The 24663-nt window shown below is 35.8% G+C and overlaps 1 protein-coding gene across 1 annotated transcript; it reads right to left on the reverse strand.

Moving 5' to 3' along the window:
• Nucleotides 1-823: 823 nt before the first annotated feature.
• SEC22B (SEC22 homolog B, vesicle trafficking protein) lies at nt 824-22679 on the reverse strand. The gene is made up of 5 exons (XM_024764913.1): nt 22455-22679; nt 14144-14253; nt 11315-11475; nt 9587-9733; nt 824-4881 (listed from the first exon to the last, which is right to left on the reverse strand). Exons 1-5 carry the CDS (start codon nt 22527-22529, stop codon nt 4727-4729), a joined length of 648 nt encoding a protein of 215 aa, XP_024620681.1. The 5' UTR covers nt 22530-22679; the 3' UTR covers nt 824-4726.
• Between the last annotated feature and the right edge of the window lie 1984 nt (nt 22680-24663).

Genomic DNA, 24663 nt, shown 5'->3' on the forward strand with positions numbered 1-24663 from the left:
TATGCAGAATCTAAAAAAAAAATGATAAAAGGAACTTATTTACAAAACAGAAACAGATTCACAGACTTAGAGAATATGGTTACCAGGGGAGAAGGGTGTGTGTGTGGGGAGGGATAGTTAGGGAGTTTGGGATTGCCATGCACACACTGTTCTGTTTAAAATGGATGACCAATGGGGACCTACTGTATAGCACATGGAACTCTGCTCAATATTCTGTAACTACCTAATTGGTAAAAGAATTTGAAAAAGAATAGATACATGTATATGTATAATCAAATCACTTTGTTGTACACCTGAAACTAACACAACATTGTTAATCAAATGTACTCCAATAGAAAATAAAGTTTTTAAAAAATGTGTTACAAACCAAGGAGAAAAGGCAAACAAGAACCCAAGAGCAAAAAATATTAAAAAATAAAGGGAGAAATGACAGATAAGTAGATGAAAAGGAGAAGGAAATAATAAAATGAAATTATGTTTTTAAAAAGCCAACCTTTTCCAAAAAAAGACAAAAACAAATAACTTGACAGGACAAAGTGAAATAGTGCTTAGGACAAACACTTCTACATCATAATTTAGGAATAAACAGTGTATGTAGTGGTTGGGTGTCTAGCAGTCCTGGATTTGAACCCAAGTACTTCAACTTGCTATGTGACCTTGGGCAAGCTGGGAAAATGGTTATGAGGACTGTAATAATACATGTAAAATGACTGACACATATGCTCAATTAATGAAGGTTATAGAAGGTTAGTCCAGTTTTGATTAGTATACGGAAGTCAAATTCCCAACAATTTTTCTAATCTAAGACATGGATTCAATTACAGCACTTGAAATAAACTTTATTAGAATGGAGTGATTAAATTGCTCAAGATAGTTTTATACTGTTGGGTCAACGCTGTCTGTAATGATTAATAGGATGTGAGACTCAATTTGCCCCTTCTACCTCAAACTATGTCACACATGCTACAAATTTTTCTTTGGGACTTTTAAAAAGTACAAGCTATTTATTTGGTCCAATTAGTTAATGTGCATTTACAGTAGTAACATCTTTACAACCACTGCTCTTTGCCTTTTTGCTGAGCTAAAAAGACAACCAGATGGGGCTCAGTCAGTTCTGCTAATTGTGTGTCCATCAACATTCAAGCCCTTAGGTCATGAAAACTCCCAATAAGATGGGAATTTAAATTGAGATGTTTTCTCATACATGTATTATTAAGTACTATGTATGAAGAAATGATTATCCATTTGCCTTCTTAACTTGCTTTTGCAAGACTTCCTACTGATAAAAGTAGAAATAAAAAATTTAAGATCCTTGATTTTGATTTTGAGGAACTGGACCAAATTTTTTTCTGTAGAACAAGATCCAAAAATGTTTGATAGAATTTTTTTACACAATTTTTTAAGAATGAATCTCATCCACAAAGTTAGTTCAAACTGTAGAATTTTTCTAGTTCACATCAGCTGTACAGTTTTCAAGGTTTCTGGATTCTTTCCTTTGAGTTCCACATCCTCTATATTTGGAGTTCTTAGCTGGGGGATCATGGACCACCAGGTCATGAACAGGCTTTATAGAGTTCTTGAAAACCCTGACATAGTATGTGATACTTGGTATACATGTACACATGAACATTGTTCTGGGGTAAAGGCACATACATTTCACCAGATATTCAAAGGTTTTCCAAAAAGCTTAAGAGCCAGTTAGACACTTAAATGAAGAGATGTACATACAATGTGCCAAATATTGCTATGTTAACACTTGTGAGATTTCTTAATTAAAACATGTTATGAAGTTCAGCGCCATAACCAAAAAAGCTACTTCTAAAGAGTAGTTCAACGTCTTTACCTCCTAGTGGTTCACACAATCATCAACCCACTGCAATCTGACTTGTGTCTCTACTGCCCTGAAATTACTCTGCTTGTATGATTATGCTCCTAATTGTTAAATTCAAAATACATTTTGTGGTACTTGTTTGATTTGACCTCTTGGTGGTATAGTATGGTGGAGAAAAGCACAGACTCTGGAGTCAAACTGTCTAGGTTCAAATCTTAGCTCTGTCACTTGCTAGCTCTGCATCTTTGGATAAATTACTCAACTCTTCTGTGCCTCACTGCAGTAAAGTTTCTTCATTCACATGGTGTGAACAGTATTTACTTCAAAATGTCAACATGAGAATTAAAATAAGCTCCTAACAAAGAAAGCATTGTGTAAATATTTCAGTATGTGGGATTATTCCTTTCTTGAAAATAACTTAAAACCTGTCTATGTCTCATTCTACTCTGATGGTTCCTTAGTTTCATCTCCCTACTTTCAGGCTTATTCCTCTCTAATATATCTTTTATAGCATGGTCAGAATGATCATTTGAAGTTATAAATCTGATGCCATCTCTTGCCACTGATGTTAGTATAGTCTGAATGACTTGCATGACAGTGTACCGTCTACTTCTTCCTCAAGTCTCAGTTGCCTACACTTAACCTATGAGTTAAGTTGAACCAAGCTACATGATCCCCCAAATGGGCCTCACTCTTTTAACTCATGACTCTTCACAAGCCATTGACTCCGTCTGGGAAATCCCACTCTCCTTCTCTTACCACACCCCTTCCCACAGTAAATTAGGTGTCCTTTTTTAATGTGCCCCCGATAACCCTGAACAGTATTTATCACATTCTATTTTAGATACCTGTTTGATTGCTGGTTCATTTCATCTAGTCAGATCTTCCCACTTCCTCCAATAAGGAACAGACGCAGGAGTCATATTATGACAGTCCTGTTCTTTCATTTTCTACCATCATAATCATAAACTACTTTCTTATCCCTTTGTTTATCATCCCCCACCCCAACTCATTTTTTAATTAACCCACTGAGTTTAGGTAGAAGTGTATCTATAGAAGAAGATGTGCATGTAAATTAACTAGATAACAAAACTTCACACTAAAGGGAACATTCTAGAAGTATTTATTTCATTGCTGACTACTTGGTTGCAGCATGCAACTCTCAACGAGCTGCCACTCTCCACTCCTACAGAAGTACCAAGTGCTATGGTACCAATACTTAGGTTTTCAGCCTTTCAAAGGCTTTTATTACCAATATCATTACTTAGGATAAGACTTTTAGGGACTTCAAAGCACTTATTCACTATAAAAAGTAACTTCTTATTTCATGCACAAAACTCCAATTGGCAGACATAGGTCCAAAATGGAAAGAAAAAATTTTATTCTAGTTCTGTAAATTATCAGGAATAAAATAAGCATTTCTCCTTGCCTTGTTTTAAAGAAATAGAATTTTTTTTCTCTATCAGGAATCAGAACAGTAGGTTTGATGATCCTGAGTTATAAAATTGCTTACTGGTTAAAGTTCTTTCCAAAGATTTTAAGAAGTAGGCTCATTTTCCTGTACAATTTAAAGAAATGTTTGCAGTATGTGTAGTAATTATAGGTTATATTGTAGACCCTTGTGGCAATATTTAAAAGGCCTATTCTCCCCATTTAAAAAAATTCTACCTCAGAAGGTAAAAGGAAATTCCCATTATCCCTGAGCAAAAAAGGGAAAAATCATAGGTACTTTTATTTGTTAATAGAAGCTACTGTAAATGAGTTAGCTATTTCTGGAATATTCTCAGAGAATTACATAACTGAAGCAGATACAAGGTGCTCTCAGATTTTCTCAGATAAATGCGTTTAGTAGTTTGAGTAGTTGCTCTGAAAAATTTCAATTTAATCAACTACGCAACTGAATATTTTCCATTTTGAAATTTGGGGATATCCTGAGAGGGACATGAAACTATTGGACATAGAGGAATTTAAAAAATGTTAGCAAATTGTGGCAGGAGGAAGAGTGGGGAAAATCATAGTGGAGAAAAAGTGAGAAAAGGGCAGGACAAAGCTGTAGTCATGAGCCGGCCTCTCTTTGTCACTAAGTCAGGGGCCTCTGGCTATCAGTATGCTACATTCACTCTTAGATTAATATAAACCAGATGCGGAAAAATAAAATTAAGAATGTCCCAAACAAAACATTTAAGTCTTTTAAGGAGTAAATGACAGAAAACATTTTAGCTTCTTAATCACGGAGTGCTATAATTTCAAGGCATCAATATAATTCATTTAACCCTAAAGCAATTGTGCAATAAGCAAAACATCATAAATGGAAAACAACAAAGGTTAACTTCCTACAGGGGCCAATAGACAGGATCTCTTGCAGCACAGCAATTAACCTTCACATACTGGAGTCTTGTTTAAAAGGCCATCAACAACTCAGATTCCTGAAAAATCACAAGTGTCACCAACAAACGGAATGTTGATTAAACAGAGTCCAAAAACTTTCCAAAGGGCTGCCTTCTCTGAAGGGATTTCAGACTGTTGCTAGTACAGGTTGGTTAAGCCAAACCTCACTGACGAGTCCATTAGAGATGAGAATGCCCAGTCAGTGCTGTTTTAAAAATGTAAAACACTGGGAGGGAAATAAACAAATAAAACAATCTACTGTTCCCTAACATATATGGCTTAGCACCCAGAGAAAGCCTCTGCCCCCAAAAGACACTTTCTACATAGGGCTAAGCTTCATTAAATGAGGCGTAATCTTTCATTTTCAGGACATGTCTTTCCTTGCAAGGTCTTTAGAGGCAGAAGTTCCACTTGGATTCTAATACGCATCTCTGTGAGCTCAGCTTCCTGAAAACATACACCTGCTGGGTTCTAGGTTCTTCCTTGCCAGTGACTGGATTCACTACTTCACAGCCACCAGAATCTCACATACACTATTAACATGATGAAAAATACAGCTACTGCTGCAAGTTTGGCGTAAGTGGAACGCATGTTCAAGTACTTCGCATCCTGGCGGTATTTCTTGGACAGACTGGACAAATTGTTAGCCTTCGAATCCAATGCTGTCAAAAAGGAAAAAAGGATAACATTAATTAGTCCCTTAAAGTATTTTATCAAATGTATTAAGACATAAAAATAACCAAAATGAGTGGCACTATTTCAAACCATGAAGCTTAAATTATCACTTTTATTTTAAGGGTAAGGTTGCATACACTGATTAACTCGTGATCCTGAAGCACTGTAAAATCTATAATGCATTTTAAAATTATCAGATCAATTTATGTTCAAATTCTTGAGGCTGTATGCAGGCTCTGGCCTCAGACCCTGGTTCAAATCTTAGCTGTACCAGTCACGTGGTATTGGTCAACTCAGCCTCTCTAAGACCCAGCTTCTTTTGTCTATAAAAATAGGGATTATATAGTAACAATAAACATATCATAGGATGCCTGTAAAGTGAGCACAATGCCTACATACAGTAAACACTTGACAAATGTTAGCTGACCATAACTATCTTCATAATCTCTTAATGGTCTAAATCATATCTGCTCATATTTTGACAAATGATAATCCAGGTAAGATAAAAGATGCAGGTAACCAGAAAATTCAAAGAACCAGACACTGAGTATTAAGCTATATCTCAGTGGTGACTGCTACCAAATTTCTAAAACTTTCCACATAGTAAAGACTATTATTATGAAGATAAAGCTATCAGAAATTATATTTTAACAGATATAGGAAAGCTGTATTATAATGAAAATACAGTCACAGGTGCTAGAAAACCATCAATATCTACTAAATTAAGCTTTTCAGAATCTTAGGCAAAGTTTTTCTTTTTTCCTATAAGGACATTTGTAATATCAGTATCTTCTTTTAATTGTTAACTGAGCACTTAGAGAAATAGTCAGATATACACAAGCTAGACTGGGCTTAAAATATATGGCATATTTTTAATAATAAAAACAAACTCTCAGTTTGGCATAAATAAATTCTAATAAAACTTTTTACTTCTTTAAAATTTTGAAAAACTATATTGCAATCTGAATTTATTTGTTCTTCCTTGGAGAATGCTTTTGGAATATTTGGAGTTGCTTAATAGAGACTGGTTTTGATTGAGAAATGTGGCATTACTTAATAACACAGGCATGCCAGCCATTTCCAAATTAGAACTTGTCCTGTAAGAAAAGCACCTAGTGCAAAAAAACAGTTAAGGGATGAGAAATAGCCATGACAATGCTGCAAGGAATCTTTCCAGCCAGTCTACTAGAATGTACAATCCATTGGACAGAGGTTTTTAACTACTACTATGTTTATTACTATATTACCAGTGCCTAGAATGTGATCTGGCATACAGTCAGTGAAAAATACAGTGAAAAATCAATCAATAAATATTTGCTACATGAATCTAAACCTGCTGAGAATAACTGGGCAAAGAAATAAATATTAGGTCATATGAAATAGTTAAGAGAATTCCTTTACACTGGAACATCTGGAAACACAGTTTCATAAAGACAAAGTTATTGCTTGGAGAAGTCATTTAGCAAATATTCATGTTATGGGCACCATGAGAAGTGCTAGAGGATACAATTATGATCAAAACATACATGATCTCTATATTTGTGGAATTTACAGTCTAATAGGGTGACATCTTTGGATAAAAAATAAAACATATGGCTTAAAAGAAACAGGTATATTTAGGCAGTAAAAAAGGCATAATTTGATCTTGTTAAAAGAACCCACAGGAACTATTCTTGGGTCATAAATGCAAAGTTGATTAGCTCTAAAACTTTAAAACTTAGAAGGAGAAAAAGGTGTAAAAGATGGACTCATTATACAGAAGCTTAAAGAGGAAGAGAACATTTTCTGAGGTGGCCTAATCTTTCCACTGTCTTCATATATGCTCTGTTCAGCATATGCTTTTTCTTCCTCTTAAAATACCACTCTTCACTCCTTCCTGATCTATCAAAACTCAAGAAATCTTTCCTGTTCATTTATCTACTTCCTTCTACATTTTTATAGCTCTTATTGTCTACAGATCTATATATAATGATTTAAAACTGTCATTCACTGAAGATGGACAAGGACTCCAAAAGCCAACAAATTCTGCCAGGTACTAGCAGTGTAACTTTTATAGTAAGCTACTTTTCTGAGTCTTTGATTCTTTATCTGTGAAACCAGTTTGATATCACCCACTTCACATGGGATTACTCTAAAGAATAACTAAGATATACGTAAAGTCCACCTACCATATTGCCTAGCACAATGTAAGTGTTCAACTGATGTTTGTTCCCTTATACTATCTATAAATTACTCTGTGACAATCTTTCTTATCTTCCCAATCACATGAAGTTATTTAAGGGTAGAACTGTACTTCTTTTTTAATCAGCATATCAGCTTTGTAGCAATCAGCAAATCACTAGAAGAATATCTGTTACACTTTTGATAAATTGACCAGTATATAAATTTTGGATTTAAGAAAAATTCCTGTGCTGGTTTACTTTATCCCAAGTAGAACCTGTGAGTCTGTAATGATGAAAATTTACACAGACTCACAAATCCAAAATCTGATGTTTAAAGAGTTTGAAGCTATATGCTGGGACAACTGCTGACTACAGACATAAAGGTTAAAATCTGCAATTCATAATAAAGGAAAACCCATTATTCATGAATATGTAACAAGGCTGAATTCAAAAAATACACATTAAGGAAACTACTTGTGATGATTACTGTGAAAGAAATAAAAGAAGTATATGAAATAGATATGAAACACATAAATACTACTTTTAAAAAGTATATGACAAACCCACAGCCAACATAGTCCTCAATGATGAAAAACTGAAAGCATTTCCACTAAGATCAGGAACAAGACAAACATAACAAAAAAACAAACAATCCAATCCAAAAATGCGCAGAAGACCTAAATAGACATTTCTCCAAAGAAGATATACAGACTGCCAACAAACACATGAGAGAATGCTCAACATCACTAATCGTTAGAGAGAATCCTCAACATCATTAATCATTAGAGAAATGCAAATCAAAACTACAATGAGATATCAACTCACACCAGTCAGAATGGCCATCATCAAAAAATCTAGAAACAATAAATGCTGGAGCAGGTGTGGAGAAAAGGGAACACTCTTGCACTGCTGGTGGGAATGTGAATTGGTACAGCCGCTATGGAGAACAGTGTGGAGGTTCCTTAAAAACTACAAATAGAACTGCCATATGACCCAGCAATCCCACTACTGGGCGTATACCCTGAGAAAACCATAATTCCAAAAGAGTCATGTACCAAAATGTTCATTGCAGCTCTATTTACAATAGCCAGGAGATGGAAACAACCTAAGTGTCCATCATTGGATGAATGGATAAAGAAGATGTGGCACATATATACAATGGAATATTACTCAGCCATAAAAAGAAACGAAATTGAGTTATTTGTAGTGAGGTGGATGGACCTAGAGTCTCTTATACAGAATGAAGTAAGTCAGAAAGAGAAAGACAAATACCGTATGCTAACACATATATATGGAATCTAAGAAAAAAATAATGTCATGAGGAACCTAGGGGTAAGATGGGAATAAAGACACAGACTTACTAGAGAACAGACCTGAGGATATGGGGAGGGGGAAGGGTAAACTGTGACAAAGTGAGAGAGTGGCATGGACATATATACACCACCAAACGTAAGGTAGATAGCTAGTGGGAAGCAGCCTTATAGCACAGGGAGATCAGCTCGGTGCTTTGTGACCACCTAGAGGAGTGGGATAGGGAGGGTGGGAGGGAGGGAGACGCAAGAGGGAAGAGATATGGGAACATATGTATATGTATAACTGATTCACTTTGTTATAAAGCAGCAACTAACACACCACTGTAAAGCAATTATACTCCAATAAAGATGTAAAAAAAAAAGTATATGCTCACATTAAACATTTAGGTAACATTTAAGCATTAAGTAAACATACATATTTTTAGGTAAATTAGTACACACACATACATATAACACATTATGTGCTAAAAAACATTACATATGTAAGTGCTTTAAGAATTGGAAGGACAAAAGAGATTAATGCATTGTGGGATATAAGGATCAGGTAAGGCTTTTTTAAAGAGGCAGTTCTTATCTAGATCCTAAAGAAGGTCCAGGATGATGAGGACACTGACCTGGCTGAGGCAGAATGTTTGTGAACTAGGGAGAATGAGAGACATTTGCAATCTACTTATCTTCCATTATAGAGAACACAGTGCCTTGCACATTACAAGTACTCAGTTAATAATGACTGAATGAGTGAAAAGTAAGTTGAGATGAGACTAGACCTTATCTTGTAGTCACAGGTTTTAAAAGTTTTTCAGCAGAGGAATGCCTTGATGAAAATGGCATTTTATAACATTTGATCTGTCAGCAGTAAAGTCTCCCAAAGTGGCTACTCAGCAAACTATTGCAATAAATCTTTGACAATTTCCTCTCATTCTTCTTTTCATTTCCCTTAAGTGTTTCTGTAAATATTGATTTAACTGTGTAAATATCTTGGAAACAGTAATTGCTTCTGATATGGAATGAGACTACATTGTTCCAACTCAATAGAAACTAACCACACTAGGAAGAAACATATATATTGGAAGCTTGCAATGTAATCCATTTTTGAAAGATGAATTCTTAACAGTACTAGATAGAATCTGACAGCATAAAAGGTACTCCCAAATAAGCTATCCTTGCCTATGGAATAAGAGCCACTTATTCATAAGACTCATACTGCTTTTAGAGACCTGAGAGTGCTTCTCCTCGTTGTAGTACTTCTTCAATATTGGCCACCATGATCCTCTGCACATCTTGCAATTCAGTGTTGATGGAGCCTAGGTTTCTCCGAGCACGACTGTCAATGTAAAGCTTCTTGGTTTTCTGAATGTAGGTATCTAGAATGATGAAGAAAAGTGACTGTTAACAACTTCTTTCGTGTCCATCAAAGAAGTAGGAAAGAGTAAATTCTGAGTTTCTCCTGGATCTGCAACTGTTCGTGATTAACCAAGCTTTTGAATGAGTATCAATGGGACAGGCGTTTCCCAAAATACTACTACAAAACTGCATGCTCATTCAGTTTTGCCAATGTCTATATAACGCAAAACTATGAAAAGAATGATTATTAAAGATTATATTTTCAACTTTTAGAAAAAATCTTAAGATGTGTGTGCTTGATACCCTTCATTTGCCTCTAGATCTGCAGGAAGCTGACCTGCATGGATTACATCAATGGGTTCCTTGCCCTCTAGCTTCCGGTTAGGTTCAGCCAATGGGGGAGCCCCAAGAGTACGGAAGAAGGGGAGTGGATAGTGATATCAAAGTATTTATTCCCCTAGCTCCTCCCTGAGAAGTCATCTTGGGCTGGCAGTATACCTCCACCAAAAGTTACTGCTCCTCTCAAATGGGCCTTTTCCATAAATTTTCTCCTTCCTAGTTCCAGAAACTGCTTTCTCTTATCCATTCAGGCTTAGAGATGATAACAATTACCATGCTACTGGTCTCAGGTTACTGTACCTTACAGTTCATCTATAACCCATTCATATCTCTGTATATAAATCCTTTAAGCTAATTTGAGTATACCAACTATTTCCTGTGTGACCTTGATACAGCAGTCTTATTTTTTTTATTGGGTTTACTGAACCGCTATTGTCTACAAAAATAAAATTTGCAAAACCAGACATTATAAAAATTAGCACTTGGAGAGCTTATAGTTTTGAAACACTGGAATGCTTTGCTAGATTTCTTTATTTCTAAAAAGCAAGAGGACCCATTTATCTAGCAAACTCAAAACACTTCAGAAATTCAGAGATAGTAAAACCAATTTTTTTTTAACTAAAAATGTCAGTGATGTAGTCTAATCATACTTGTTCTCACTTCCTCTACTTAAAGGCCATTTCCTTTGATCTATTGCCATCAGATACTTTACCAGATCTGACCAGTAATGAGTCTTTCTATAATTCTTATACAAATATGGACACCCATGCTCACTACTTCTGCGTGTAGTAAATGTTATGCCCCAATACCATATATCCTCTAGTACTTAAATTAGAGGATCTCGTTCACCATTCCTTCTGATTTCCAAACTCTGATTTCCATAAAATGAGTCTCACTGTGAGTATGTGAGTGTGTGTGTGGCGGGGGAGGTGAGGAGGTTGGGTTGGGGGAAAAAAGAACTCAGTTATTACATGTCAATCTAGATCTTTAGACACAGTTTTTTTACCCAAATGAAGAATCAAACTAAATAACAAAAAAGAGCAAAGGGCAACAAGTTCTATGAGGAAAAAATCAAAAGATCAGAGAAAATTACTTATGAGAAGGAAGCCTCATTCATTCAAAAGGACAAAAGACATGGACTAGGAGGGATAATCCAAAACTTCAGTAGGTAAGCATAAAAATTAAAAAAGTGTCAAAATTATATCAATAGCTTCTGCATATCGACTACTCCCTTGATAGAGAGGTGATGCGCAAAAACTTACCGAACTCAATAAAGGAATAGGGTCTAGACACAGTTGGCACCTTCTTCCCATGCTGTTCATCAAACTCTGAATGTAAATCTTCTAGGTAGGCAAAAGCCAACTTTTTAGGGAAGGCAGCTTCACACAGAACCAAATAACACACCCCCTGTTCAATAATGTAGCTGCAGAGACAAAAAAAAGCAAGAAAAAGTTGTTTGTAGATTAACAACACCTCCAACAATCTGAAATAGACTTTCAGTGCCATACAAACCTTGTTTTTTGGCCATGCCACACAGCTTATGGGATCTCAGTTCCCCATCCAGGGATTGAACCTGGGCCCTTGGCAGTGAAAGTGTGGACCACCAGGGAATTCCCTACACAAACTTTTAAAAATATTCTAGCCCAAGCCCTTTGAGGCTAACTAAATCAGAAAGTCAATTTCAAACCAAAAATCACTGGAATCAGAAAGCAAACATCTTCCCATTATTAGAAGTATATTCCAAAAGGAGTATTTAGACATATTTATTAATTACATAATTCTTCAACTAAAATATCTTAATACATAAGACTTTTTCTTGAAAACTCGGAGTTGTGACTCCATCTACCCTTTGATGATGTGTGGTAAACAAGTATATACACATTTAAATTTCTTCCAGCTATAAGAAAAATAGTGGAATTGGAAATTTTTGTGGATACTTAAAAGTTGGAAGTTAATGTCACAATATTTACTGGGTACAGAAAAGAATCTCAGGACTAATAATATTCCCGAATTTCCAGGATAGGAGAACTCTGTATTGACTGCAAATTGTTCAATAACAGAACTGACTCCTCTTGTGAGAGTGAGCTCCCTGGCAGTCTGGAAGAGGCTATATGACTACATGTCTGAGATAGTTTTGGAAAGAGGTTAGGTTACTCAGTGGTATTCAAACTTTTTAGCCATAGTACTCTTTATTTCAGCAAAAATTATATCCAGAAGACTAATATGTACAGCAAATAAAATGAGAAGAAGTTCTTTAGCTTAAGTAGGAGTTTAAGGGCCCAAAGCATTACACATACCCCCACCCCTGTCCTTTCTATGTCCTTCCTAAGGCATCCTATGACTCCACAGAGCATAGTTTATAGTCTATTACATTATATGATCTCTCATGCCCTTTAAAATAATAACAACAACAATAATAATAATACTGCTGTCCTATTTCTTGCTTGGGCACCTAAATTAACCGGTCTCCTTGCCTTCTAGACCATCTTCTAAACCACTAGCTTTATTCCTAAAAAGTAAATATGATATTGCTTAAAAACTCTAGAGGTTCCCTACTACCTACAAAATAAAATCATACACCGTGGTATAGTATTCAGAGCCCTCCAAAATAAGTGTAGGCTGCTTTCCATCATATATCCTAACACACCGAACAACGTGTTGTTCTCCAATAAGCTAGGTTCTTTCACATGCTCGTGGACTTCTGCTTATATTGTTTTTTTCTAACTATAATATTCTTTTATGTACCTGGAGAAACCTTGTTCATTTTCATATGCTCAATTCTACTATAATTTTTTCTGTGAAATTTCTCTCTATTCTCCCTCCCTCTTTCCCCTTTCCTGAAACTTACTCTCTATAAATGGGAATTTATTGCTTCCTTCTCTCTGCTCTACAGCACTTCTTGTCCTAAGGTATTACAGTATAGTTGTTTGTGTATATGTCTCTCTCTGCTAATAAGAGGATAAGGTAAAACATTACAGGCAAGACTTAATACACTGTCTGACAAAGAATAAATCTTTAATAAACAGTTCTTGGATGGAAATAAAGGAAGAGATGAGATTATAAAGAACCAAGCAGAAGAAAATCTCTCTTCAATTCCATGAGATCTTTCCTACATCTTTTTTGTTCCTAACCCATGGTAGAGATAAAAATACTATATAATTAAGTGCCTCTAATATTTTTTGATATTGAAATACCTTACAAAACTTAATATTCACTACTTTATTAACCAATAGGCCAGGGTTTTGTTTTGGTTTTGATTCTTTATACTTGTTTGCTTGTTCTTGATGAGTAAAGGGTTTGTTTGTTTGAGTTAAACAGAGCAGGTTCTTCCCAGGTCTATATTATCTTGGTATCTGCGTTCCTAACATAGTAAGGATTATTTAGCTTATTCTTTTTTACTTTCACCTGATCTTCTTGCCCTCTCTTTTCTTGTTTAATTCTTCCTGTTTTATCAATTTCAAACTTGACATGTATTAAACATTTAATACCAGTTATTTGTAGATAATCTAAATCCAATAAAGTTGCTTTGATCCCTCTCTCAGCTGTATGCATTGTCTATAACCACTGATTAGATGCCCTTAAATTATCTTTTATAATTTTCTTTTTTCTAAATAAAAACTAACACTTATTGACTATTCTCTATGTGCCAGACTAAGATGTTAAGTGATATACATGGATTCTCTCATAATCCTCACAAAACTATTATTCCCTATTTTATAGAGGAAACTGAGGCCCAGAGAAGTACATGTGAGTTGCTCAAGGTTACATTGTCAGTAAATGTTTGAGCAAGGGTACTAACCTACATGTGTCTGGCTCCAAGAAGCTCCCAAAGCAAAAGTTACCTATTACTGCATGATATGTATAGCATTTACTAGACACAGGATAACAGGTTGAATTATTGTATGGAAATTGAATAAAGAAACCAAGATTTGAGTTTTGCAGAATTAGAGCCAGGAAAGTTGCTTCCATGGAGCGACTATATTTTTAAAGTTACCTTTACTTTTTAAAAAGTTCCCATTCTTATCAGGTGTTACTTGTATTTACTGTAATTCATATTTAAATAATCACAAAGAAATCAGGACTATACTCACTGAAAAGTCATGGCACCAGCTTCCAAGGTGCATCTGGTAGGGGACTGTTCATTCAACTTTCGAAAGAGTTGCTTAGCCTGACTCTGGTACTGTTGAAGGTCCCGGCCAGACTGAAAGAAGACACCTTCATTTAAGAATTTTCCACCAAAAAAGCAGTACCAATTTGTGAGAAGCATCATATTTTGAGGACACTATGTGAATACAGTCCTTCATTTACAGGTTAGTAAGATTTATTTTAACAAAATAAAAGTGGCCTATTTTAGAGAAAAAAGGAGGACCAAATCCCGAGTTTTTCAACAAAGTCACAATAGTTATTTGCGAAAAAGCAAAAGTGTACTCCTTAAGGCACTCTTTCAATCCAGTGTTCTTTCCACTATTAGGTCAGTGCCCTCCTCCTAACCCATTTCACTTGCACAGTTACTGGCAGAGAACTGTACAACATGTTCCATACTCAGGGGAAAGTCCTGGGAACAACAGACTGAATGAATCATCTCATTTTTGTGCTGAAATATCAAGCAAAATCTTCCATAAAGTGTTACAGTATTGAGCATTTAAGCAAAACTGTGTGCACCCATGACTGCAAATTATTATGAACACTGTAACTGCAATTAGGTAAAAATGAATAAGAGCAAGGACAGAGATTGGAAAGTCCAATATCCTTTACTAAATAAATCTATTTGGTTCCTGAGTTTGGATAGCAAAAGTCTGGGTAGCAAGGGGTATGTTCATACAAAAATGAAAATAATAACATTTGGATGATAGAGTTACAGGCAATATTTTCCTAAACAATTTCTAAATGATTTTACAATATTTTTTAAAGAGAGGAAGAAGTCTACTGGGTGAAACAGCAATGTCATTTCAAAAGGAGAAAATCATACCTCAATAACCTACTAGATCCAAAATGGAAAAGAAGTGCATGAAGAATGGGAAGCAAATATACATTATTTATTCATCCACATACTGGGGGAAACAAACAAATAACTTTTGGCATGTGATGGGGAGGAATTATTTTATTTTGGATTATTTAGTTTGAATTGAAAGATCTAACACTGTCTCTCCTTGGTAGATGTTTAATAACTAAATGTTTAAATAGAAAAGTGTTTACACAAGGTTCTCCTAGGGATTGGACCTACGGTATAACTATGAGAAAGTACAAAGTGAAACTTAAAATTCCAGATGGTGAACCACTGAGCTGAGAGTAAAATCATTCAAGGAAGCAATGATAAAATCGTGTAACTGGCAGATAAACAAATGTATAAGTATAGGATTCTAAGCTATATTTAAAATAGTGAACTGGAAGTGCAAATCAAAACCACAATGAGATATCACCTCACTCCTGTTAGAATGGCTATTATCAAAAAGACAAGAAATAACAAGTGTTGGTGAGGATGTGGAGAAAAGGGAACTCTTGTGAACTGTTGGTGGGAATGTAAATGGGTGCAGCCACAATGGAAAACAGTATGGAGGTTCCTCAAAAAGTTAAGAATAGAACTACGACATGATCCAGCAATTCCACTTCTGGGTATTTATCTGAAGAAAACGAAACACTAATTTAAAAAGACATATGCATCCTATGCTCACTGCAGCATTATTTACAATAGCCAAGATATGGAAATAATCAAGTGTTCATCAACAGACAAATGGATAAAGAAGATGTGGTATATATACACAATGAAATACTATTCAGCCATTAAAAAAGACTGGAATCCTGCTCAAAAAACAAGCTCATAGATAGAGAATGGACTGGTGACTGCCAGAGGGGAGGTGGGTGGGGGAGTGGGTGAAATGGGTGAAGGGAATCAAAAAGCACAAACTTCCAGTTATAAAATAAGTCATGAGGATATAATGTACAGCATGGTGACTATAGTTAATAATACTGTATTGCATTATTTGAAAGTTGTTAAGACAGTAAAACTTAAATGTCCTCATCCCAAGAAGAAACAAGAATAAAAATTTTCGTAACTATTTTTTCATGATGGAGGGTAACTAGACTTATTGTGGTGATCATTTCACAGTGTCTACAAATATTGAATCACTATGTTGTACATCTGAAACTAATATAATGTTATATGTCAATTATAACTCAAAATAAAATAAAAACATTAAATGGTGAACTGGAAATTTCAATATAAATAAGGAAGTAACTAAGCATGAGGTGAGCCAGGGGAGTTAGGCAGAGACCACTAGAAGAATCAATTTGTAGTTTAACACTGTTTTTATGGCAACGATTTGTTATAAGGCTGTTCACTTGAGAAATACTCCTACATTAACATGTATATGTATATTGTTATATATTAACAATACTTTGTAATAATTAACATTATAACGTATATTAACATTATCATGTTAAACAGTATTGCTAATCTATATATTGTTTTTCTCGTGACTGGTCAGCCAGTTGGGGAGAGTGAATACCACCACATGCTTTGAACTAGTGCACAATATCCTATGTTCCTAAATTTGAGTGGTACTTGTCAATCTGTTGGCTTCACCAATGTTGTTATGTGGCATTCCGACCCCAGAGAATATATCTGATATATAATCTCAGATATATTCTCATATCTGACCCCACAACAGTAGATTAAAGGGATGCAAACAAAGTTGGAGACACTACTAAAGTGCCAAGAAATAATACCAACACAGACTAATGATTTTCAACCTTGGCTTCACACAAGAATCACCTAGAATTTTTTTTTTTTTTTTTTTTTTTTTTTTGGGTAGGCGTGAATCCGTGTCCCCTGCATCGGCAGGCGGACTCTCAACCACTGCGCCACCAGGGACGCGCACCTAGAATTCTTAAAAAAACTACTCCTGCCCAATCTCCACCCCCAAATCAATTAAATCAGTGTCTCAGAGGTATTCATAAAATAACCACAACCATAAATGTTAATTATAAGTTTTTTGACAGCTAAAGGCAGGTGAGCACCTTAAAGGAACTAGTTAAATAAATACATGGCAAATAAAAAGAATGAAATGCTACCATTTGCAACAACATGGATGAACCTAGAGGGTATTATGCTTAGTGAAATAAGTCAGAAAAAGACAAATACTGTATGTTATCACTTATAGGTGGAATCTAAAAAATAAAACAAATGAATGAATATAACAAATCAGAAACAGACTCGCAGATATAGAGAACAAACTAGTGGCTACCAGTAAGAAGAGGGGAGGGAAGAGGGGCAAGACAGCAGTAGGGGGGATTAAGAGGTACAAACTACTATGTATAAAATAAAAAAGCTACATGGATATATTGTGCGGCACAGGGAATATAGCCAATATTTTATAACAACTTTAAAATGAAGTACAATCTATAAAAATATTGAATTACTATATTCTAAGTGTGAAACTAACATAATATAGTAAACCAACTACACTTCAATTAAGAAAAAAAGAAATGGCAAAAAACTGTCAGTGAAATGAAGATTAGCACAAATCCTTTGACTTTATAAGAGGCACTGTAAATATTACTGCAATCTGAGAGAAAGAGACAAACAACTGTACGAACTACAAGAAACTATGGCCAAAAGCATGCTACAATTTCAGGAATTTACAATGAACAAAGCAGTGACTGCCAATGTATAACACTGGGGACATATCTACATAGGAATTACAGCACGCCAACCAACATTTTACAATGCTGGTTCAGTTGGCATTACCATTCCTGGCAACACGATGCTGGCACAATCTTCCTGGTAGTTATTTTGACAATATGTATTAGAAATTTAAAAGTTTTGTGTAATGTTTTATCCAACAATTCCACATCTTCTAACACAACACTGTAAAGCAATTATACTCCAATTAAGATGTTAAAAAAAATAACATATGGTATATATTTATATAATGGAATACTACAGAGCCATTAAAATGATGCTGTGTAATATTTAATGATATGAGAAGATATTCATTATACACTAAGTGAAAAAAATTAGGTGGAACAGTATTACCGATTATTTGATTTTAAACACACACACAAAGATTAAGGTTAGACATCAAGTGGATATAATTTAAGTAGGGATTACTTAATTTTACCACTACTTTTAATGGTAAAAAAAAAAACCACCATTAACTTTTTGATCCTTTTGTTTGTACATATTTACTGAATTTTCTACAATAATCAGAAATTAATTTTATAATGGGAAAATTATTCATTCATCCATTCCTATTTACTGCGTATTTGCACCCACAATATTAGGACTTGGGGCCAATAAGGGGAGGGGCTAGGATTTGAACAATATTAGTTAGGACTTGGGGCCAATAAGGGGAGGGGCTAGGATTTGAACAATATTAGTTAGGACTTGGGGCCAATAAGGGGAGGGGCTAGGATTTGAACCCAGGCAGTCTAGCTCTGAAGCCCCTGCTCCTAAGCATGCTATATCACCTGTATAATTAAAATTGCTTCAGCAATGGTAGATCCACCTTCTAGGTGATACCTTACTATTTAATATTAAATCTAATTCATAGGAAATGCTCAAGAAACCATATGGCAGCTCTGATCTAGATCTCACATAACAACATAATCATGGCTTTACAGATAAATCCTAGGTTCACTTTTAAGATTACAGTCACAAAGGGCTCATAGTCAGCCAGTCTACCTAAAAATAGTTAGATTAGATGTCCTAATTCTGTTTTCTACTTCATCTAGAACAGACTTGATGAAACTTATATACAGCATAATGAAGACAGCTGTTAGCAATCCAATAATAAAGTAGATGTGAATGTCTACACAAATTCTGAAACTAATTTGAGATCATCAGTATATTTAGGATGTGGTTCTGTATACAAAATGCAGGAGGTACAGGGTAGTAAATTGCCACACAACCACAATCCTTTTTATTGCTGTCACCTATGACTGCTGAACAAGTAGTTGTATCAAGTGTCATCTTTTGCCTTTATAAGAATGTTTAGCTAAGCTCTTATCATTTGTAAATTCCTGTTGAACTCTATAGATCAAAGGCCAGGGGCACCAAGAACCAACCATTTTCTTCTAACAGCAATAACAGTAAGGTGATTAATCAACCCTCAATGATTGGGCGAGTGCGCCAGTTTAACTGTACAAAAGACTCTCTGCTTCTTGGGAGTTCTCTGCCCTGTACTCAGTTATATCTAACACCTGAAGAGAACATGGTTCATTTTGAGGTAGAACAGAAAGGTAGATAAAGAAATTGCAAACATCTAAAAAGGAGAAATACATCAGAAAGGAAGAAATAGATAGAATATCAGAGAGTCTAGGTTGGAAAAGAAAAGTTCATCTGTCTACCTGTCTTAGGCCTACATTTCTAGTTATAGCACAGAGGAAACAGTGCATAAGATACTCTGTAGCTTTTTTTTTTAACGCTTTACTGTATTATTTGAGTAATTGTTCATCTCCAGTGAGAAGACAGTTTGTACAAGGACTAGCATCTAGTAACCACCTAAGATATGGTATCTGTTATCAATGTAAATAATTGGAAGAATACATTGAATTATTTGGCCCGAACAATTAGGGTACTTAACTATAAAACTATTTGATCAAGATATCCACTTCTTACAAAGTTATTTCCAGACTCCTAAGAAGTAAATACATTACTAAAATGTCTTAGAACAAGTGAAGCAGTTAGGTACTAAGCCTGTAGTGTAGAATCAAACAGATATTGATTAAAAAGAACAAACTAGTTGTTACCAGTGGGGAGAGGGAAGGGAAGAGGGGCATGCTAGGGGTAGGGGATTAAGAGGTACAAACTACTATGTATAAAATAAATAAGCTACAAGGATATATTGTACAGCACAGGGAATACAGCCAATATTTTATAGTAATTATAAACGTGTATAACTATAAAGGAGCATAACCTTTAACAATTGTGGATCACTATGTTGTACATCTCAAACTTATATAATACTGTGAATCAACTGTATCTTAATTAAAAAAAAATTTTTTTAAACCAAAACAGTGGTTCTCAACCGGGGTGATTTTGCCCCTCCTCCCCGCAGGAGACATGCAGCAATGTCAGGAAATATTTTTGGTTGTCACAACTAGACGGAGGGTGGTGTCACAACTACACCTTATATGGTGGCATATAAGGTGTAGAGGCCAAGGATGCTGCTAGACATCCTACAATGCACAGGACAGTTTTCCCACAACAAAGAATTATCCATTCCAAAATGTCAACAGTGCCGAAGTTAAAAAACCCTGATGAAAGAACTATCAAATCACTATGTTATGTACCTGGAACTAACATAGTGGTTGTAGGTTAACAGGGAAGGAAGGAAGGGAAAAAAAGGAGGCAGGGAGGAACTCTGGTGAAAAATTCTGTTGTGCTACTTATTAGCTGTGCGACTTTAAACAAGAGACCTATGCTCTCTTAGCCTCAGAGATTCCTTATCTATAAATGGGGATAATAACAGTACCTATCCTAATAGTTGGTATGAAGATTGAATGAAATCATGCATTTAACAGGCTTAACACAATGGTTGGTATGTAGTAGGCACTCTATAAATGTTCTGTATACTATTATAATAGTAAAAATAAGTCAAAGATTCATATTTTTGCAGATATTAAAAGTTTTGGAAAGACGTTATCATTCAAAGTCAAAATTCCTAAAGGAAATCACTATGGAATTACAATCACAAAAATATTTCTGTGTAAAATATCTTTCCTTGTCAATTAAACAAAGCAACCCATCTTGGTAAACTGATACCTAATTTGGAATTAAGAAACACACAGTAGTAAATCAACTAATTTTTTCAATAAAGTATGAAGGCAGAGAATAAGAGCCTACTGATATATGGACTTTCAAATCCAATTTATATTCTTTGCCCACACTGGAATTCAAAGCAATAGTTGGAAAACTGACCAGATTTCTGTCCCTTTGGGAAAACTACTTCTTAATCAAACTACATATCCTTCAAGGAAAATTTCCCCCACACCATCTCCCTTGTTTCAAATCATATTCCTGCATTCATTATAACAATTTCACTCCTTCTGCACAGTCCTGGAAAATGTTTAACATTGGACAAGACAAAAATATTTCACAATTGAAAATTCAGGGTATGCTATATTTTTCAAATTTTATCTCAACTTAGACTTTGTCTTGTGGAATAAATAGAAAATATTTCACTTAGCATGACCTGCTAAGCAACTTAGCAACTTCACAATCTGTATCATTACTCTCCTAAAAGTGAAAGTAAACATATTTCCAAATCAAACCTAAAAAGGCATATAACCAAATAGAAGCTTTCCTAATTAGGAGACACTACTGTTGGCTTAGATGTCATTTCTTCTGGGAACACTTTCCTGAGGTCCAAAAATCAATTTAGATACCTTTTGCACGTTCAACCACAGAAACTTCTTCCTATTCCATAGCACTTATACTACATTATAATTGTTAGTTATCTGGTTTCTCCACGAAACCGTAAGCTCCATGAAAGTAGGGACTATGTTCCCCGAACCCCTGCATTAACACCATGCTTGGCACATCTGATGTGTTTAATGAGGTTTCTTTTTTTCATGAATATATGAATGAAAAGTTCAAAAACATGTGCAAAATATTCATCTTTTTTTAGGCCTTGAGGTTTTTTTTTTTTAATTACATTACTTGGGTTGTATGATAAAGTAAGATAAAGTTGAACACTTTAAATAAATTATATAAATTTCATTCTCAGCCTCCTTTCTTCAGGAACTTCCTGACCTTGCTCCAGGAACTTGTCTCACACCAGAAATTTGCCTTGTGATTTTAAGGCACAAGCATTACAGGAATATAACACAAGGGTTATAATTCCAACAACAGAAATTTAGTAAGGCTTATTGGAGGTGGGAATTGGGCATAACTTTGAAAGAAGGTACTGTACTGAACTTCAAACAGGTGCATACATGTCGCAATAATACCTCATCTGCTTTCACTAGATGTCAGTAAACTAGGTCAAGGATCAGGTGCTACGAAAAGAGGACTTAGGAGCTGATTTTTCCCAGGACCTGTCAGTCAGCCTTATTAACAGCAAAAGAAAGAAAGAAATCTTGAATTTTAACAAAGTCCCTAAAGAATTACAGAACACTGGATAATCACAATCAGCCAAACCTATCCCTTCTCCAGAGAGTTTTTCTAAAAAGAAACAGGTAACACAAAAATCTACCCCCGCCTTCAGGCAAGATTTATTCTAACAGAGATTTATTCTAACAAGACTTATTCTTTTCCACTGCCGAAAGAGGAAAAGCACTTCAGAGGGGTCAGAAACGCCTGGGAGGCCATAAGGGTCTCCCGCGTCCTAAGGAGGAATCCCGTGCTGAGAGCACAGCGCTCTGACAGGAACTTGGGGTCCCGGGGATCTAGCAGCTCACCTGTTCGTCCTCCTGCATCGAGGCGGCCAACGGGAGCCCGTCCGCCACTCGGGCGATCATCGTGAGCAACACCATCTTCACAGGCTACGGAAACTCAACACTGGCCCGGACGGCCGTAGGTGCGTCTTGACTTGCTCCGCCGCGACAACAGTTATGCCTCTACCTCAGTTCCCAAAGACCCAGCTGCTCGCGTCTCCGATTCCCGCTGAGGTGGCCGGAAACAAGCTCCAGAGCTCTCCACTACCGGTCCTCAGAATTGGCTTCCCACCGAGAACTACAGCTACCGCACACAAGTTCCGCCGTCTCTCCTTCCACCTTCAGAAACTTCCAAGGCCCCGCCCACTTTTCTGGATTTCCAGCTTCGAATAAGCCTTGACGCGTGAGAGGGCATGGCACACAAACTGAAATAGAATTTTCTAGTTTCTGACACTTTAAGCTTGGGGAGAGGGCTGGGAATGAGGGTGGGAATTAATGGGTACTTAGATGAAGGAATATGAAAAAACTGACAAGCTATATACCGATATTTTCATATTTTATTTTTTATATTGTATATCCTGTACAAAATATTTTCTGTATTTGTATATTTCTAGGCAGAGATTTTTGTCTGTGTGTGTGAGTGTATATGTTGTTTTGGGGTTTTTTGCTTGTTTATGCTGTATCCCCAGGTCCTTGAACAGTTTCTGGTAAAAAAAATATTAATTGCATGTGTGAATAAATGACCAAGTTACAGGACCTCAGAAATCACCTAGCTCAGTCACCCTTCCAAAAGCTGGGATCTATGGTGATAGGTAGACAGCCTTGCAAAACTTCCAGTAACTGCATTCACTCCCTATCAGAGCAACCTCTAGACAATTCCACTTGAGGAAGTGTTATCATCTTTTTTCTTTGGTGTCCCTATCTCTAGAATGAGAATATTATCTGCCTCTCAGGATATTTGTGATTATTTAGCAAGAAAGTGTAGGTGCACACATTTTGTAAACTAAAAAAGAAGTTATATAAATGTTGTATTTTATTATTTATACCAGTAACTACACCTTATTAAGCACTAATTGGTGTTTGCATTAATAGAAACACTGCTAAATGCTTTATGGGTACTAGTTATTTAACCAAACAACTCAGCAATGTTATTTAATATTAGGTCCCCACTTTGAGTCGGAGAAAATGCCTCAGAGAGTAATTTTTCTAAGGTGACACAGCTAGTAGTAATGGGAACAGGATTTGAGCTGAGGCTGAACTCCAAAACCTATGCTCTTAATCCTGATATGACTCTGTCTTAACATTTAACGATAGGTTAAAGAGCTCATGCTTTTGTTACCTTTTCTACAACTCTACATGTACTAGGAGAAAACTAGTATTATTTCTGGAGAGGATTTTGGGAGGAAGGCCTAATGATTGACTCCACACAAAAGATGAAGGACTGGGATACAGACAAGACAAAAAAACTGATGGTGCTATTAACAGAGACAGTGAGAAAGTAAAACAGAAAGCAATCTTCGTGTATATGGGAGCCTAAGCTGGTAAAATCATATCTTACATTTAGAATAGCTCACAGATGTAACCTGATCTAACTTCCCTTCCAACCAGTCAACAAGGACATGTCTTCTACCAATGTCTCAAATTATGGTCACTCAGCCTCTGGTGCAACAATTCCAGTAATGAGAAATTAATAATACAAGTATTTTAACTGAGAGTATGGCTATGTGGATGAGAGAAGCAGAGAGAGAATGCAAATTTGGAGCAAGAATCCCAGCCTCTTTCCAGTTCCTGAATCTAGGCTCTTCCCAAGGCCCATTGTTTGCCTGAAACCTGACAACAGCACTGTGAAATGGGTCAAATTCAAGAATCTTGGAGCTTGTAAGGGTGTGGTGTGGGGGGGGGGGGGGGGGGGGGGGGGGGAAGAAAGGTAAACAGAAATTTGAATATCAGAGCTAACAGCAAATTCTTAACAACTTATCAAAGAAACCGAGTAAAGCACATATATCTAAATCAAATTAAGCAGATAAAACAGAATGAGACTTTGCATTAAAGCAGAGTCAGAAGAGTAGAGATTTTACAAGTGAGATCAAAGGAAGCAATAGTTAGAGGCTTGTGTCCATTTATTTTTAAACAATTCTTGAGTGCCTAATTAAATGCCAGACACTGAGCTAGGTGACGAAGATGAATAAATAACAGTCCCAGCAACCTGTGGCCCGTAACAATCCCCAGACCA

Source organism: Neophocaena asiaeorientalis, unplaced genomic scaffold (assembly GCF_003031525.2).
Source record: "Neophocaena asiaeorientalis asiaeorientalis breed wild unplaced genomic scaffold, Neophocaena_asiaeorientalis_V1.1 scaffold62, whole genome shotgun sequence".
In the NCBI taxonomy this organism is placed as follows: Eukaryota; Metazoa; Chordata; class Mammalia; order Artiodactyla; family Phocoenidae; genus Neophocaena; species Neophocaena asiaeorientalis.